Source organism: Sander lucioperca, chromosome 22 (assembly GCF_008315115.2).
Source record: "Sander lucioperca isolate FBNREF2018 chromosome 22, SLUC_FBN_1.2, whole genome shotgun sequence".
Lineage (NCBI taxonomy): Eukaryota > Metazoa > Chordata > Actinopteri > Perciformes > Percidae > Sander > Sander lucioperca.
In genome coordinates this window covers 10,704,944-10,723,432 of record NC_050194.1, presented here as the reverse complement: position 1 = coordinate 10,723,432, position 18,489 = coordinate 10,704,944, and the positions used below count along the sequence as shown (strand labels likewise).

General features: G+C 40.7%; 1 protein-coding gene across 2 annotated transcripts; it reads right to left on the bottom strand.

Annotated features, from left to right (window-relative positions):
• Window positions 1-642: 642 nt before the first annotated feature.
• tecpr1a (tectonin beta-propeller repeat containing 1a) lies at window positions 643-17,843 on the bottom strand. 2 transcript variants are annotated; one of them, XM_031291303.2, is made up of 24 exons: window positions 17,628-17,843; window positions 14,815-15,056; window positions 13,990-14,172; window positions 12,029-12,151; window positions 11,779-11,898; window positions 11,033-11,207; window positions 10,842-10,942; window positions 10,375-10,476; window positions 10,062-10,210; window positions 9,081-9,688; window positions 8,670-8,815; window positions 8,366-8,521; window positions 7,936-8,085; window positions 7,566-7,723; window positions 7,205-7,435; window positions 6,569-6,665; window positions 6,256-6,335; window positions 6,062-6,118; window positions 4,468-4,642; window positions 3,988-4,123; window positions 2,733-2,825; window positions 2,528-2,634; window positions 2,058-2,177; window positions 643-1,097 (listed from the first exon to the last, which is right to left on the bottom strand). In XM_031291303.2, the coding sequence occupies exons 2-24, from the start codon at window positions 15,037-15,039 to the stop codon at window positions 957-959; spliced, it is 3,633 nt and encodes a 1,210-aa protein (XP_031147163.2). In that variant the 5' UTR covers window positions 15,040-15,056; window positions 17,628-17,843; the 3' UTR covers window positions 643-956. The 2 variants fall into 2 exon arrangements, with proteins under 2 accessions (XP_031147163.2, XP_035853244.1); XM_035997351.1 differs by lacking the exons at window positions 14,815-15,056; window positions 17,628-17,843 and having other exon boundaries at window positions 12,057-12,151; window positions 13,990-14,170.
• Between the last annotated feature and the right edge of the window lie 646 nt (window positions 17,844-18,489).

Genomic DNA, 18,489 nt, shown 5'->3' with positions numbered 1-18,489 from the left:
ATGCTGCATCCATGTTTTTTTCTGCAGTCTGTGGTATAACATTTTACAGATGTGTAAGATTAGCAGAAAAATGAATCAGCCTGTGGAGCCGGGATCCTGCCTGCTCTAGTGGAACTTTAGGCATGGCTTTACTCTGTTGAAACGTGTTAACATGTTGCCTGTAGGCTAATATCAAACATCATTTTTTATTTTGTCCAAGAAATAGCAGCCCTGGAGCTGACTGCAGCTAAGCAACTGTAATTTAAGTAGACAAATTCATTACATGTCATTTAGCTGACGCTTTTATACAAAGCGACTTACAATTGCTATATATCAGAGGTTGCACGCCTCTGGAGCAACTAGTGGTTAAGTGTCTTGCTCAGGGACACACTGGTTGATGTATCGCAGTGGGAATCGAACCCAGGTCACCCACACTAAATGCATGTGTCATATCCACTGCGCCTTCACCACCCAAATCCCAATTCCTAATTCTTTCCCTTTAAAAAAAATAAAGTTCACCCTTCCACGTTCATATTGACCTTACGTGAGGTACTCTACACAGAAACTACAGAAACCAACAGAAACATCACAGCCTGATAAATAAATAAGGAAAAATGCATTAAGACCATCAAGTTCAATGTCAATGACCAAAGACAAAAATTAGACAGAAATGCCCGCACAGTTTAGTAAAAATGAACAACATTTGGGTCAAAAGATTAAAAATCTCCAGAGAAAAGGAGACGGATTCAGCTCAGCATTTTACGTTTTTTTCTCAAAGTCCAAAAGTCCTAACTTTCTGTTACGCTGACTGCAGTGATGTGAAGACTAAAGGCTGTTCTCCAGAGTTTGGACTTGAATCAACATCGCTGCTACTCCAGTGTTAAAAATAGAAGTACTTTCAAACCAAAACTACATATTACTACAAAGGTAATATGGTTTTAGATGGCTATGTACAGAATGTGTGTTTATGTGTGTGTCTAGCATCCCACAGCATCGCCGTTGACTTCCTTGTTCCTGACAGGGAGGGGGCTCTGAGGGGCTGGGGCGGTCAGAGAGGGAAGATGGATGCGAGGCGGCTCCATTGAGTTCCCTCTCACTGTGATGTGGTCCCATCCACCCTAAAAGACAGGAAGAGAGAGAGAAATCAGTTCCAGGAACTTGCGTTTGTGGCAAGTAAACATATTTACTCTCTGGCGTTAGGCACAAAAAAGGATTAACGGCCTACTGCAGCACAATCCACTGTCCAAACATCTCAGCCTGCGATCTGATACAAAAACATTTTATAACTAACATTACTACCTACATCCGGCAAAATACAATATTTAAAGTGCCCATATTATGAATGAAATTCTGGGATTTTGGGTGTTATTTTGTGTCTCTGGTGCTTCCACACGCATACAAAGTTGGGGAAAACCATCCATGCTGTTTTGAGTGAGATACGGGTTTCTGAATGTATCCTGCCTTCAGTCTCCGGGTGAGCTGGTCAAAATCGGCAGGGCCATCTACGTCATTGGCCGAAACATATGGTGTGTGCTAACCACTTTAGCTAACACCACATCAGCTAGCTGTTTCTCCAACTTCGGTCAGTACAAGGCAGGATTAGCCGGGAGACTTGTCCTAAACGAGGGCGCACTTCCAACTTTGTGCAGAATACCTGCAGAACAGGGACATGCAAGTAGTTCTATACAATTTCTTTTGTAGATTAGGGTGAACTCGTGTGTGTTGTGGCAGTGTTTTGCCATTGAGAACAAGGTGGCTAACCGCTAACAGCGCTAGCTTCTAGCTAGTAGTCCTTACCTAGCTACTGTGCATGTGCGACTCCCAACAAAGATAGAACAGATGTCTCACTCTGTAGCTAAAACAGAGAGCTCAACACACAAGGTGAAAAGAGGAGCTGCAGCAATGTGCAGTACAACAAAAATATGGTGTTTTTTGAAAATTAAACCATGTAAAACTATTCTGGTACAACCTCTAAATACAATTATGAACCTGAAAATGAGCATAATATGGGCACTTTAAGACTTTTTAATACCCTGACAACACTGTTGTAGTACAGTTTAGTTTTTTTGGTGCATTACCCCAATGCCGTAGTCCCACGACTGTCCTTTAGGCTCCATAGGTTGGACTCCGAGTCGATGGCACACTGTTCCACAGCTCAGACTCTGGCTGCCCTGCACTTTGTCCGCTATGATCCACACCTACCCCACAACAACAAAACGTCAAAGATCACCCATAAACAAACAAACAACATCAGAACCAGAATCAGAAAAGCTTTATTGCCAAGTATGTTTTATACATATACAAGGAATTTGTTTTGGTGTTGTAGGTGCATGTCACACATTCTCTAAATATAAGAATGTTAAGAAAATCAAGTATTAGAATATAAACAACATAAGTATAAATATATATACACAGTATGTATTAAAAATAAAACTACATGTGAAAACATGCAGGGTTGTTTATAACCTCAATGTGGTATTTCTTATGGTGGAATGATGTGGTTTCCAAATAAAATAAGTTAGTGTAATACAGTACTCGTGGTACTGACCTGGTCCAGAGGCCCTACAGACACCTTGCGTACATTATTAGAGATGTGTTCCCAGGAGGAGCCCTGAGGGTAGCTGGGGGTCACACCCTGCCGGTACCACAGGTTACCTGGACAGGAAATCCAAAACAGAAACATCAGATATCTATTTGTTAAAATCAATGTTTGCATAAAAGGTAAGCTCTAAATACAAATGCAATCGCTTAACCATTTTCATCTACAGTGTAGACTGATGTCCTCCCGACGGACACCTGCTTCAACTTCTGTTTGGCCGGGGAGGGGATGTGGTACCAACAGTCTCCTGCAGAGGGAGACACAACACAAAATACCGTATGAGTGAAAATCATCTTTATTTGCAGCATTAGAAGCTGACAAGTTTTGTTTCCTTAACTCTTCTCATTTTTAAGTGAATCTAATGTTTTAGATCACAGATCTTCCACAAGGGGTCCGGGACCCCTAAGGGGTTCTCAGAATTAGTGCAGGGGGGCTAACAAATTATTGAAATTTTCTTTTTTTCTTTTATAAATTAAAATGTCTGAAAATAAACATTAACATGAATCCAACATATTATTAGCAAAGATAAATCGGCCTATAAGTAAGAAAACATTAAATAATTTACACAACATTTGATGACAGGTGGCCTATAGGTAGCCACTAATGTAGCCATCCACAGACACAGTTAAGATTAGAGATGTTCCGATACCGATACCAGTATTGGTATCGGCTCCGATACTGCCTAAAACGCTGGTATCGGTATCGGGAAGTACTGGAGTTTATGCACCGATCCGATACCACATAATAAAGCCCTAAAGAAAATCTACGTTAAAGTAGTTTATTGATGTTCTTTTTCTGTTATAACTGACTGTCAAACTGGATAATAAAAGAAAGTTCTGCGGCATTCATTGTTTGAGTTTGTTCATGTTTCACAAAGAGTTAACCAGAGCCAGACCGACAACAAAGATAGAAATCACATCACATCCATACAGAGACAGTAGTATACAGCTGTTAAAACATAATAAAATATATGACACACTGGTATCGGATCTGTACTCGGTATCGGCTGATACGCAAGTTCAGGTATCAGAATCGGTATCGGGAAGCAAAAAATGGTATCGGACCATCTCTAGTTAAGATTAAGGATTCCCTGTGCCACATGTATGTTTAACATTAAAACATGATGTATAAATATGTCAACAGTTCTTATGTTTAATAGCTTAGTATTGTATGCACCATACAAAGCTATTGGTAAAGGCTTTAGGCCACCCTACATGTTATTGTAGGCCCAGTTTAATGTGCAATTTCATACAAAAGTAGTAGGGGTTCCCTGCTCCGTCTCTCTTTCAGCTAAGGGGTCCTCGGCCTAAAAAACATCGAAGACCCCTGTTTTAGATTCAAATCGGACAGTGGCAATGGATGACATTCTCTGGTCTTCCACACAGAGTGTCAGAGTTTCTCCCACTGACCTGCCGGGCTCTGTGGAGAGACCGATCCCCTGTAAAAGGCAGAACCGTCCTTGGCGATAGCCCAAACCTGGCTGGCTGCTCCAATGGAGATGGACTTGAAAGGCTGGTCAGTCCCCACGTGGAGCCACGAGGATCCCTGAGAGAGCAACAAGAGGATGTTAGAACAATTACCTCCCAAGTACTTTCGAAATTGTCTTTTGTTGCAGCTACACTGGAGGTATCTTTGCATTCTCCATGTTTAGCCACTTATCAACAAGAATTAGACATACTAGATGTACTGCTGTACTCTTGTAACAAAGTCATGAATGATAACTGAGTCAAAAAAACATCCATTAGGGCTCCATTAGTCGAAAGCAGGACAATGTGGTACTGTTCTGCACAGTTGCAATGAGAACAGGAAAATGGCTGTGGAAGTTTATGAGTTACTCACCAAATGGTGTTCATTAGGGTGTCTGTATTCGTACAGTAAATGTGACTCACAGCAGGTGTCAGTGTGGTGACTCCCAGTCGGCAGAGCACGTCTCCCTTGTTGCTGATCGCCCACAGAGGAACCACGTCCACACTGCTCTGAGCTGCACACGGCAGAATGGTCACATCACTCAGTGATATAGGTGGAATCTCTTGCCAGGGTCCTGTGGTGGTCAATTTACACTTTCTGTGCAGGAGGAAAACACATTGCTCACAGGTGCCCATAACTGCAATTTCTGCAGCGAAACATGCTACCGGTAGGGCTGTGCAATTAATTGATTTTTAATCGTGATTACGATTTCTGCTCCTAACGATCCCAAAAACAGAGTAATCGAGAAAAACAATTATTTTGCACATTACATTTTGCAAGTCAACTCTTATTTTGTCCTGTGTTCTGAATGGAGAAAAAAAAAAGCTCAAATGGGAAAAGAGGGAAATTTCACAGTTTTCACTGTTGATTTGTTTAACAGTGAAACTGTCAAACAAATCAACAGTGAAAATAATTATGTCTTTCCAAAAGTCAATGAGTAATCGTGAAAAATAATCATGATTTCAATATTGACCAAAATAATCGTGATTATGATTCTTTCCATAATCGAGCAGCCCTAGCTACCGGAGTATGAGATGTGGCCATAGAACCAAGGCACTGTTGTCAAATGTGGCTTACCTAATCAGGTTTGTCATGCTGAAATAATCCTGCTAATTCTCATCCAGCTAATTTGGTCATTTGAAAACAATTTGACGATTGATTTGATAATCCTGGATGAAGTTATTTTGAATAACAGTACACTCTTATTTTGAAAGTTTAAACCATGATCAGTATTAATATGATTGGATGAGTGATGATCATGTGACATTATTGAGATCGTGTCAACCATCCCAGCATGCAGTGGGGCAACAATCCAAGTGTCATTTTATGTGTTCCTGCATTGTTACTGGTGTTATTTTGTTCTACATTGTTCTGCACAACGTTTCCACACTTTCATCACTGGTAAACAGTTAGATATAACATGTGAATATAGTTAGATTACGAGTCATGTTGTTACATCATAGGTGGAATGAAAGAGACTTTTCAGTGATAATCAGAAGTCTATTATGAAAATGAAACCTTGCTAAAATCTCTTAAAATGCATCTTTAATTACACAAACATTTTCAAAAAAATCTTTTAATGTCAAATTAAATGCCATATGTTGTGGCGCCATTGGTCTTTTAACAGTCAGAATCTTCGAGTTGAGTTTATGTCTTTTTGCTTACAGTATTTAATTTGTAAGGCTTAAAAAGATGAATTGTACAGATGCTCATTTTATTGTGTCCAACACCTTAATATATGTCATCAGTCATACAGTTAATACTATTTAGATTTAAGATCTATTGTAAAAACCTTTTTGTGATTCATTTATTCAAGTATTGCCTACTGATTAATCATTAAATGTATTTTCCCACACTGACCAAAGATCAACTCCTGCCAGACCTCTTTCTCTCTGCTCTGCTAAATCTATATTGAAACTGCTAATGTCAAGTGCACTAGCCGCTCTCAGGCCACTGTGCACCTGCTGAGCAAATACATTGGAGAGACTTATATGACAGTGTTGCTTTTTATAGTACCTGGCCCATCGCCTGCGACGCACAAAGTCCTTCAGCGTTTTATAACCATGATATGACCTGCATGGAGAGATGGGGAAGAGGAAGAAAGAATTGCAGAAAAATAAATTAATACATTAGAGTCCTATCTATAAGGGCAGCGTAGCCTGATAAACTGACACAGCAGGTGGGTTTGAGGAATGGCAAATGAAACCTACGCTGGAAAATCAGCTGCATATTGCCAGCCTTCTCTGTCTGTCCCCCCAGACACACTGTAGTCGATAGCCCAGTCAGAAACCTGAAAACAAAAAGGATGGGAAGTGAAACACTGAACACATCTGTATTTCTGGCTACACACCTCGTCTGTGATAATTTAAGACCAAATATTTATAGTTTTGTTTCAGAATGGAAGGAATGTGGTTAATCTGTGCACTACAGGACTGGTTTCAGATCACCACAGGGCATTTCCTAATGTGTGTGTGTGTGTGTGTGTGTGTGTGTGTGTGTGTGTGTGTGTGTGTGTGTATTTACCCATGTCCACTGAGGGGAGGGGGGTTTCATATTTGTTTTTGTGCACTCATGTAGTCCTGATGCATCACTCCACATGTAGCGGTCTGTAGGGAGCCCTCTATATGAAACCAAACACACTTTAAATGAGTTATGAGTGACTTTATACTTCAAATCAGAAGTTTGACAACATGGACATGTAGCATAGTAGTGTTTGTATTTGTTTGTCACATCATAGTGTTATATTAAAGGTTTAGACCAAATGTAATATTGCTCTGCTTAACTCAAACTTTGGAACCTAATCAAATTGCAGTGACAGGTAGTCTTAGAGATATGCTGTATGTATTATGGTATTTTTCACATATTTCCATGACATTTAAAGTGTAAACAGTAAAAACAGAAATGTGTAGCCACTGCTATTTCATTGGTTCTTAGATTTGATAATCACATTGTTTTTACTGACTCCCTGGTGGCTATGTACAGTCAGCCATATTAGCCTGGGAATTTCTGTGTTAAAAATATTGTGCTACCAAAGAAATCAGTGCAAATATTTCAGCAACAGTTTCTACTGGCAGATTTATTTCACAGATGCCAGCTGTGAAAGTGCAAACTTCCCCTCCTTAACTTGGATGTCAGCGTTGCCGGGAGCGAGCACTCTACCTGTTGGTGTAGCCACTGACAGGGTTCCACCTCTGGTTCTCATAGATGTAGACACTCTTGGCATCCACCTGTGTGTAAATGTTATCTGTGCTGCTGGACAGTCCCTGGAAGATGCCTCCTCCATAACCCCCGGTGTAGACCCAGGCAGTGTGGTCGTAGCCAATCCCCCACACTATGCCAACACTGTTGCACTCCACCACACGTAGGTGACCTCCAACCTGTCGCCAGAACCTGCACAAAAGGAAAAAAATGCTTCATAAAGGCTGAATAAATAAAAGACAATGTGGCACATATTAGAAAAAATAAAATTATAGAAAAGAAAAATGTATATACAGTATATTCTTTTCACTCTTATTCTTACATCTGGTCGCAGGGTGAGGGGTAAGGCATGGCCTCCAGACTAGGAGAGGGCTCACTGACAAAGATGTCTCCTTTACAGGTGACCGACCAGATGGCCTGTTTGGAGGGAGGACCCTGGATCACCCGTGAGTCGCAGCACGAGTCACTCAACAACGCCAGCTTGAGACCGGTAGGGAGGTGAATGTAGACAGATCGGAAAGGAAGGTAGAGAAAAATTACGAGTGATTAGAAAAACAGAAAGAAAGCAATAAAAAGAGAATGGTAGGAATGTGTGTGCACATCATTTGGGCATCTAGATCACCTACAAGATTGGTATGCACCATTCTGGTTTTCTGGGAGTAAAAAAAAGGTTGGGCGGTATCCATACGTACCCAGTCCTGCATCTCTAGCTCTGTGGCTGCTGCCAATCTGATTGGCCACCTCTGTTTGGTCCGCTCAGGAGTGTAGATGGCAAAAGAGTGTTTGGAGTCATTTAGCACAGGAACCAGGATGGTGACCTCATTAATGAAGGCATGCAGGTACTGGAGAGTGACAGCAGAGAGGGAAGAAGAAAACAAAATTAGATAGAAAGTTATAAATAGGGGAAGAAAGAAGAAGGAGAGAGAAGCAGTATGAGTGCAAGAGAGGAACAGCAGGATTGATTCATGTGTTGTGTTAACATATACAGAGATTGTGACAATCTGACCATGACACTATCAAAACTATTTTCCTCAAGAAGGCTTATGAAACTTTCACATTTGGTATTGACAAAAGTCTAATTCACACAGCATCAACCTGAAAACACACACACTTCTTCCTCACCTTCTTCTCCTCATAAAAGTTGTAATAGATGAAGAGGATGCCGTCTTTGTTGCCCTCTGATCCTGAGAACTGCTCCAGGGCAAAATGAACATCTATCCACTTGTGTGGCTTCCAGTCTCTCCACCACTGCATGGTTCCCTTCTTCACCCACACAGACTGCATTGGGGGTAAGTGGCCAGGCAGAGGAGATAATTAATTAGTGATAAATAAAAGCCGGAATAAATAGGTAGAAAAGAACAAATATCCTGAAGATCAAGTATACAAGCTACTGCTGTTGGGCAGGTCACAACTTTGCTGCAGGTACCTGTTCTATGGCCTGTTCATAATGTCTAAAATTATCTATCTCTCTTTTGGTCCTCTCACTGAGTTGCTCAAAGATTTGTCTTCGCCAGGCTGCCGTCTGGGCTGGGGTGACAGACAGATTCATCGACTGGACTGACTGGACCATTGCTGGAAAGGAAAGAAAGGAAAAATCAATAACTGAAATAAAGAAAATGAAACTATATGGACTGATTTTTTTTTTTTACCTTAACTGCACCACAGGTTTCCTGCAGACATGGAATAATTTTTGTGTGTTCTGGGATTCAGGTGTTATGGAATATATAACCATTTCATACAGTACATGGGTTGTAGTTTATTTGTAGTTGGAGATTTCATTTACCTCCAAAACCTGATTCCACAATTAAATACTAGATAGCTCTCTCATTTAACTCACATGAAGCGTTCATTGAGCAGTTGAACCAGTTGAGTTGGGAGTGACTGTCCACAGAGCAGCCGCCTCCACTGACCCACGCCCACAAAGGGTGCTCATCTGCCCCATACGGGTCCTCCATGGCCAGAGTGTATGTGGCCACTGATGACAAGCTGCAGGTGTCAGCTGAGTCCAGCACTGCTCCAGTCTGGACCGGATGGCCCTGCGCCTCCTCTAGATCCACATTACTCCACTGGGGGTCAAGAGGACCTCCAGACTGGCTAGGGGAAATAGCTACACCCGCACAGGGGGCTTTGATCTCTTCTTCCCCGGGGAAGGGTTCCTCCTCCAGAACAGCTGGACCAGCAGGAACGCCCTCTCTTGAGGTCTTTCCTGGTTCTCGGTCAGAGACGAGTTCAGAGATGAAGCTGTCGCTGGTGACTTTGGGGATGTGAGGTTTGGGGGTTTCAATGGGTTGGTCAGAGTGGTCTGTGGGGGCATCAACAAAGGACTCTGGTGAGCTGGAGGCCACGAGGCAGCTGGCTCCATCCGTAGATCCTTTCTCTGTGTCTGATTCCACATCACTCACTACTGACTGAGCACGCACCTCACCACAGAAGTAACATCCAGCACTGTGACATGGAACGAGAGAATGAGGAACTGAATGAATTCATTTTTGTTTTCCCAGCAAACCTTTTAATTTTGACATGATGGCCTGCACTGGAAACGTATGTCTGTAATCTAATTTAGCTGCTTACTGCCTTTTCCAGTGGTTACTGAACCCTGATTCTATCAATTTAAGCACCTTTGCAAAACAGTCCTGTCATAAAAAATAGCAAATAATTATAATCATGTAATCATAAATGTTTGGTATGTTGTTAAACCTTGACTCTGACTCTTGACCCTAAAATGTTGACTGAAATCTATCTACATCGGTGTGTGTGTGTGTGTGTGTGTGTGTGTGTGTGTGTGTGTGTGTGTGTGTGTCCACTGAGGCCTCTCCACCTCTGCAGGCTGCCTGCACTGGCACTGGAGTGGGATCGGTCTCCGTCTCGGGGGACGGTGATGGCCCTCCAGGTTTTCCCACTCAATTCACTAGAGGTCACACCTTGTCGGAAGTACACCGCCCGATCCTGGGAGCCGATACCCAACACCTACACAGCGACAATAATTTGTTGACTTAAATATGTCCACATCCGACAACTTCACACTAAACGCCATGGGGCAATGCTAAGGCAACCAGCACAGAGGAAGGTACTTGACATGTTACTTCCTAACAGTTTTACGCAGGGTGTGATGTCATGTGGCTGGAATTTACCTGGTCGTTGAGTCCGACGTTGATCATGATCATTTCTCCCACCATGCTGATCCAGCCGGAGCCACAGGGGTTGTGGGAGTTCACGCCACGTCTGAACCACACCTGGCAAAGCAGGAGAGTGGGCAGAAAAGTGCTCTTTAGCATAACACACATCTGCTTAAACACGTCTGGTTAATACCAATACTGGAAATTGCATTGATGAGTATTAGGAATAACTATAGAGTGAATCTATATATACACACAGTTATGTAAAGGTATGTAAAATGTAGGAATGTACAATCATATGTAATAAACAATGAAATAAGATATTGGATAATGGTAATACAAATAAAAAAACAAAAATGCTTAGTACTTATACGCATTTTTATTAAAAAGGTAGCTGGTATTTGTTTTGCAGCAGTAATCATGTAATCATCTTCTAATCATGTTGTGCATCTTTCAAAACGTTTATTGTAGAATTTTCTTACTTTGTTGTCCTTGGTCAAAGCCCAAACAACATTGTTTCCCACGGCTACATGTGTGGCTCCCACATCCGGATTGGGAGAGTCCACCACCGCCCAGGTGGTACCTGACATGCAAAAAAATATGATTCTCAAAACGTAGAATAAACACAATTACACGCAAACCACATCCTCCTCCAACCAGAGAGCCGGTGTACCTTTTGGGCAGTCCCTGCTGATGCCTTCCCTGACCATGAGCTGCCCCTCCCACAGCACCGCCCAGACCAGATCCCCCGGCCCGCAACTGATCTGGACCACCTCCCCGGGGAGAGGGATGTCCTCCCAAAAAGAGCCCTCAGGATTGTGGTGATAGATTCCCTCTCTGAACCACACCTGGAGAGAAAAGAAGGGGTGAGATCATCAAGCGTGATAGCAGGACATTAAGGGGGGAGAGAAATTCTATCTGCATCAAGCAATGCAAATACAGTTGTTTATCTGACAAGACTGAGTGTGTGATCTTGCTATGGGCATTAACAAGATCAAAAAATAATTAAACAGACACACAAACAGTATAACAAAGTCTGAAAATCCATTAGATTAGACAAATTATATTTGACGCAGTTAATACAAATTATATTTTTACAATCATCACAGCCTTTATGAGCTGCATGACAGCAAAGGTTCAGTAGTACAAACTGAAAGATATGCTTCCATAGTTAGTTGGGCTCTATAAACTATACTGTATTACTGTAATACATAATTGATTGATGGTTATTGCTCTTTCACAGTGGCAAATACCATAAAATGTGGCCCAGCATGCATGAAAAGAGAGGACAGTAATGGACTATTTTATTAATACTGTCACTGACTTAATTTGTGCAAATTAAAAACTAATCAAAGTACATTGCTATGTATACCACAGGCTAAGGTGGGTGTTGCATGTGTGTGTGTTTGTGAGCTGTACCTTGCCCTGCAGGGACACAGCCCACAGTGACAGCCGGCCCCTGGGCTCCTCATTGATCTCCCAACCTCCACAACTGATGTCGCTGAAAGGATCTGGTAGAGTTGTCTGCTGTGGGGGGATCTGTCAGCACACACAGGGAGAGTGACACAAGTAAACACACAGACACACACACACAGACACACACACACACACACACACACACACACACACACACACACACACACACACACACACACACACACACACACACCTTAGCCCAGGTGTCCATGGCTTTGTACCTCCTGTAACGGAGCCATCGCCTGCGACGGACACAGGAGTTCCACTTCTTGTCTTTGGTGTAGGTGGCAGGAAAGTCAATAGCGTAGGTCCATCCCTGCAGATACAAACACCTCAATCATTAAAACAAGGCAGGAATTACAAAGGCAGAAACATATGCTGAAGTAAGCAATGCAAGCAATAAAATAACTAGAAAATTCTGCAACAAATTTTGACAGTGTGCCTACTACTTGGTGCACATCCGATAACACTGGCTAACAGTAAATCTGCTGTTTGACACGGCCTACATTAAAGAGTCTCCATGATAGGAGAAGGAGTTTGTGTTTGGTTATTCAGAATTTTGGAGAAACTCTTTAAAATGTTCCACATATTTCATGTTTTGGATAGAATGTACAGACTCAGAGTGGGGGATCCAACGGACTGAGTGAGGAGCAGCAGATGCAAATTTATTTTTTACCTTTCTATACCATCCAGTTTTAACTCGCATGCATTTATTTTACATCAAATTGTAGGGAATGTTGTGCCCTTTCTATGTGCTTAGGGAGGCAAACGGACTTTCACATGAGGCACAGTGAGCTTCCAAGTGAAGCGGTGTCCACCAACTGCAACACTGCCTCCTGTATTAAATTATACAAGAAATACCAGGAGGAGAAGAGGAACAGGCCCTTTTTGGACAGCTTTTGTCCTCATATTTTTTACACAACACACCATAATTACACAGGATGTTCAGCAGGGTGTCATATCTCTCAGAGTATTAAAGATTAAGCAACAGGAGTTAGGTTTTTTTTTTAGCTAGAAGCAGGACTATCAAAGGTGTGCCAGAGCCTCGTCTGTGTGAAAACAGCTGTTGGTATTGAGGCCTGAAGTCATTTAGGAGTCAGTCAGTTGGTCAGTTAGTCCATCATACAATCATGTTAGCTGACAAATAACACCTCTTCTCCTTTCTTCATCTCCTCTCCTCCTCCTCTCCTTTTCTTCTCCTCCTCCTGTGGCAGTACGTGTTGCTAAAGTGATTTGCGCACTGAAGGAGTGGAGGAAGGAGGGGGAGACTGTATGTTTGACAGGTCAAACATGTCCATTTAATGATGATTATACCTCTGACGTTCGTTCTTTAATTCAAAACCCAAAAATTGTATCATCGCAAGAGAGATAAAAGTCTGGCGAACGCATTGATGTGGTTTTTATGTTTGTGGTACCAAAATATGTGACACAGAGCAGGTAACAAACAGGAAACTGTTTGTCGTCGTTTCTATCGGGAGTTGGTATGAACAGAGCCAAAAGTTTAGGTCGGGTGGATTCCATAGTTACATGTCAGCGACCAGCACAAATGTTCCTACATTTTGACCAACCATGATGTATGAAGTGTGAAAACTGTAGGGGAGAGAGCAATTTGTTTGGAAAAATTTCAGAGGATGTACTGCAGCTTCACCCTCTGTCCTCCCCTCTGGCTCTCAACATTCTGTCCCCATACACACACATTGGAAAATCTGAAACGGTCTGAAAACTGGACGATACATAAACTGTGATTTGGTAGAAACCGTGCTTGATATCAGAATGCCAATTGAGCTCAATAAAGACCAAAGTCTTGTCTTCGGTTTAAACTTTCAATTATTTTTCTACATTAAAGTATGGCGATACAGTATGGCCCCAAAGAGGGGTTGTTTTGAGCTATGATAAGCGATTTCCCGAAGATTTCCCATTAAAGTCTATGAGAAATTTTGCACCGTTTATTTGCCAATTTCGTGAAAACCGTGCGGCAAATCTCTTAGAAAAGTCAAACCACACCATTCCGATCATTACACACATTTTGATGTATTCATGTGGATGTGTTGGCAACGCTCTGTGACTAGTAGTTGGACAAAAATGTGGCAGAAGATAAAGAATAATAAGTATGGAGGATAATAGTCATTGTGCCGATCGGAATTGGACACTCACCCCTTTCTCTGTGGGCTCACCCTCAAAGTTTTCATCTGCGTACCAGTCACCCTCCCACTCCCAGCTGTCAGAGGGAATACGGAAGTTGTCCAGAGGTTGGTGTTGCAGACCCGTGACATCACTCCACTGCCAGCGGTCACTTGGCAACAAACGGTCTGAGAAACCATCAATTGGATTCCATCGCTGACAGAAAGACAGAGGTGGCATATTAGAGCACACACAGGGCAAAAGTGTATTCCTCTGGTTTTGCCCCCTAATCCAATCCACATGCCTCCCCTTTGAAAAGTGTACTGCCAAAGAGCACTTTTAATGAGATGTACCCTGGAGAGGAAGTCACAAGATCAGCCACTGCACAGTATTGACATATTAACTAACAGCTGTGTGACAACAACCTGATGGTCCAAGACGTTTGCAAAAATTAACAGGAAGCAGGTACTTTTTCTACCATTTAAGTTCCAGATACAGTATTTCACTGTATGTGGTATTTTGCTTAAAAACAGGTTCAACATGCTTCTAATGTGCTTGTGAGGGCACACAGCAGCTGACAGTGTGCTGGAGCTAGCAACAGAGGAAGTGGGGGACTGCTGTATAATGTTACACTTACTTTTTCAGTCACTCAAACACACATAACACAAGTCCAAGGGGAACTCCACATTTTCGATTTCACTCAAGATACTTTGTGTAGAAATTAAAGGAGAATAAAGAAAAATATAAAGATATTTTAGCTTACATAGCGGGAGAAAAAATACCATGGCTTCTTTTCTTTGTGTATTTCTAACGTTGACTTATTCAGCATTTTCTTCTTTTTCCCCATTAGAGACATACTTGATTCTCGTAGGTCTCCTCCTGATAGCGGACTGGCAGGTCAGAAGCGTGGACATTCAGGTAAATGTTGTTGTCACAAGCGATGCCCCAGCAGCACTGCTGAGCTGCCGTCACCCGCTTGAACTCCATCTGGGCATCATGGCACTGCTCCCACAGCTGCCCCGCCGTGGACAGGCTGTAGACCCGCCCGTACACATCCACCGCCCACAGCAGTGAGACAGGCATGGTGGTGCACTGGGAACCTGGGTGAATGTAGATACTGTAGCTTTAAAGTTACAACATGTTTTTTCCCCCCACAATGTGAGTATATAATATGTATCTGCCAGTGCCAGTATGTCACTATATATATATATATATATATATATATATATATATATATATACCACATACATACATATATATTACACACACACACACACATATATACATATACATACATACATACATACATACATACATACATACATACATACATACATACATATATATATATATATATATATATATATATACATATACATACATACATACATATATATATAAATAAAGGAAATCCCATTGAGATCAAGATCTCATTTACAAGTGAGACCTGAGACAAAAATTCAAGCAAAAATACAATCAAATAAAAATAAGAAATATTTAAATATCAAGACAGCAGTATGCAGGCGTAATTGGAAAGAAAATGTATACAATTGTTTCATACAAATAAGTTAAGAATGAAGAAAAATAAAAAAAAAAACACATTAAAAAAACATTTATAAAAAGTGCATATAAAATAACATTAATGCAAATACAAAGACATATGACTGTACTATGTAAAACAGTCACAGTTAATACATCATAACATACACTATTACAGCTGCATAATTACAGTATCCCAATGAAATTATTCAGGATGTGGTCATCATTTTATACAGATTTACAAATGCATCTTTGCATGTTGCTGTGTGATCATGCCCTGAAGTTCAGAGGGTTTTAAAAATGCTTGTTATAATGAACCCAATGGTGCATCAGCCTGGTCTGAAAATGTTAAGGAGGAATGAGGCTGACAGAGAGCATAAAATAGATTTACTGGGCCAGAGAATTAAATTAGAAGCTGCAATGTTATAATGGAAATAATTAGATGGAAGAATTAGATTGGATTCTGTCTATAATATAAATAACATACAAAGAAACATTTGAAAATGGTACGAGAGGAGAAAAGAACGACAGTGTGATGGTGAGCCAGCGTGCAGCATGAACAATATATGACACTGAAGTAGGGCTGAACGATTAATCATTTTCACATTTAAATCGCGATTTGAAAGAATGCGATTAGCTAATCGTGAAGACCACGATTAATCGAATCTGCAATATTTAGTTGAATGGTTGGTGTAACATTTGGTTTAACATTTTTTATTCCCGTTTTTATTTTTAACAGAAATGTCCTATTTTTAGTGGATTTTTCATTTATTTTGAATTACTTTATTTAACATGATCGTAGAAGGCGCAATGTGTAGATGCTGCTATTGAACTGAGGCATACCAGACATTTCAGTTTTCAGAAAAGTTTTTTTATTGGAATTGTTTATTATTATTATTATAACTTTAGCTTTTGTGATACATGTTCTGTATTTGACTGTTATATAACCATGCTTATTAAAAGAAAACCACGTATTGCTGGCAATTCATATCTATGTTCTCTTCCTTGCATAAGAGTAAAGTTTTGAGAGAGCAGTTTTGATGGTGTCTCATGTTATAATGCTCCATGACATGTTGAATCTGTTACACAGTTAAAATTGAACTTTAGCTAAACTTTAAAAAAAAAAATAATAATAATCGCAAATCACATCATAATTGCAGTATCTGGCAGAAAAATCACATTTAGATTTTTTTCCCCAAATCGTTCAGCCCTACACTGAAGCAGCTTAGTGGAATTCAGACATTTTTCATTTTATCATTTACACCTGTGCTGTTCCTACTATGACTTGTCAACATGTCTTATGTCAAAAAGGCCTATGGCATTTTGTCCATCAACTTTAATGTGTGTGTATATATACAGCACAATATATGTATTTTATGTGAGTTTTCTTATATAATTTGGGTAAGCAAAAAGCATGACCTCTAAACCAATGCTAAAAATCTCACTTGGAGCAGAGCTGTACACATTAATCAGCACCGTCATATGTTGAGGTGGCATTGATCCATTGCTCACTGTGTTTTTTTGGTTTGTTTACACCACTTTACTGACCCAATTCTTCATCCTAGACAACGTCATCACAACATTTAAGCCTGCATGGCAAATGTGAAATGACATTTAATACAGTATAAACAATGCAGGTTCTTGCTAATAGCTTGCTGTTAAGCGGTTTCAATTTCACAACATTGCAGGGATGCTGCTGCTAAAAGGCGTAGCCATATGCGCTATATCTGTCACCTACATTCAGTATACTGTATATTCAGCTCATAATGATAATAATAACTATGCAAATAGAAAAAAAGTAAGGACACAACGACAGTAACATAAACAGCATTTTTTTGTAATATGCGTGACGTTTGTCAACATTACTGTACAACAAGATATGTAGCTGCATAAGCACTGTGCATGCCAACGACACGAGCTACAAATTAGCATTACTACCGCAGGTGTGAATGACAGGAGAGTGAAATGTAGCTAATTTGCAATTCTCCAAACAAACGCTCACTCCTCGTAGGCTACAGTAAAAGCAGATTTAGTCTTTAACGACAACACTCATCTTGCTTTTGGTGCAGGCTTACAGGCTTAACGTTAGCCCTCTAGAAATAGCAAATTAACAAGAGTTCAAACACACCAACCTTGAGCTTCCTCTCATAAACCGTCAAACGGCTCAGGTGGGGTGTCCCCGCTGTTTCATTCAGCGAGTAGAAATGAATGAAAAGCTGTCTAAATCATAATGGGGTACCCTTTGATAATAATATTCACATCATAGTATCTCTCTCCTCGTGAAACAGGAAGTGTTGCTGTTTCTTTATTCCTATTGGCTGTTTCCGCGGCAGCAGGCGTTTGTAGCTTAGAAATCCAGCAGGTGACGCTGCTGGCTTATAAACTGAATAGACTCAAATTCAGCTATGGAAAGTAACATTCTCTCAAATACTGTACTGAAGTAGGCCTACAATTTTAAGGTAGGGCCTACTTGTGCTTTAGTATTTTCAATTTACAGTACTTAATGCTCAACTACATTTATCTGACAACTATAGTTACTTCTATTTAGCTGATAAAATATGACAAATTAATTAAAAGTCCTGCTGCACACCCACACAGGTGTTTTCAGTTAAGTAGTTGATTAGGCCTGCTAAGATTGGAGCTGTGCAAATCTTTGCTAGAATCAACATAAGTTCACTAATAATAATATTGATAAAGTTTTAACAAAACTAAGAGGAGGGCTCCTGAAGATACTTTAAAGTATTTGCAGGTAAAACTTGTGTCATTTTCTTCAAGTAGAATTTTGAATTTAAAAAAAGGACTTGATCAGCTAGCATCCCAACTGTATGTGCTCCAGGTTAAATTTTGTTTTGGGGTTTTTATAGAAAGACACATATTGGTGTCAAGAGTGCTGCCTGGGGTAAATCAGAGTTGTCATAGTGCTAAATGAAAATGTGTGTTGACAAGTTGCACTGTTGGATGCAGATTGGTAAATGTGAAATAAAAAGCTCAGAT

Coding starts and splice junctions, on each gene's coding strand:
- tecpr1a (XM_031291303.2), bottom strand. CDS start 15,039: ATGCCTGTCTCACTGCTGTGGGCGGTGGATGTGTACGGGCGGGTCTAC. Junction 8,816..9,080: donor CTGCTCAATGAACGCTTCAT/GTGAGTTAAATG, acceptor TTTCCTTTCCAG/CAATGGTCCAGTCAGTCCAG. Junction 2,826..3,987: donor CTCTCCACAGAGCCCGGCAG/GTCAGTGGGAGA, acceptor CTCCCTCTGCAG/GAGACTGTTGGTACCACATC.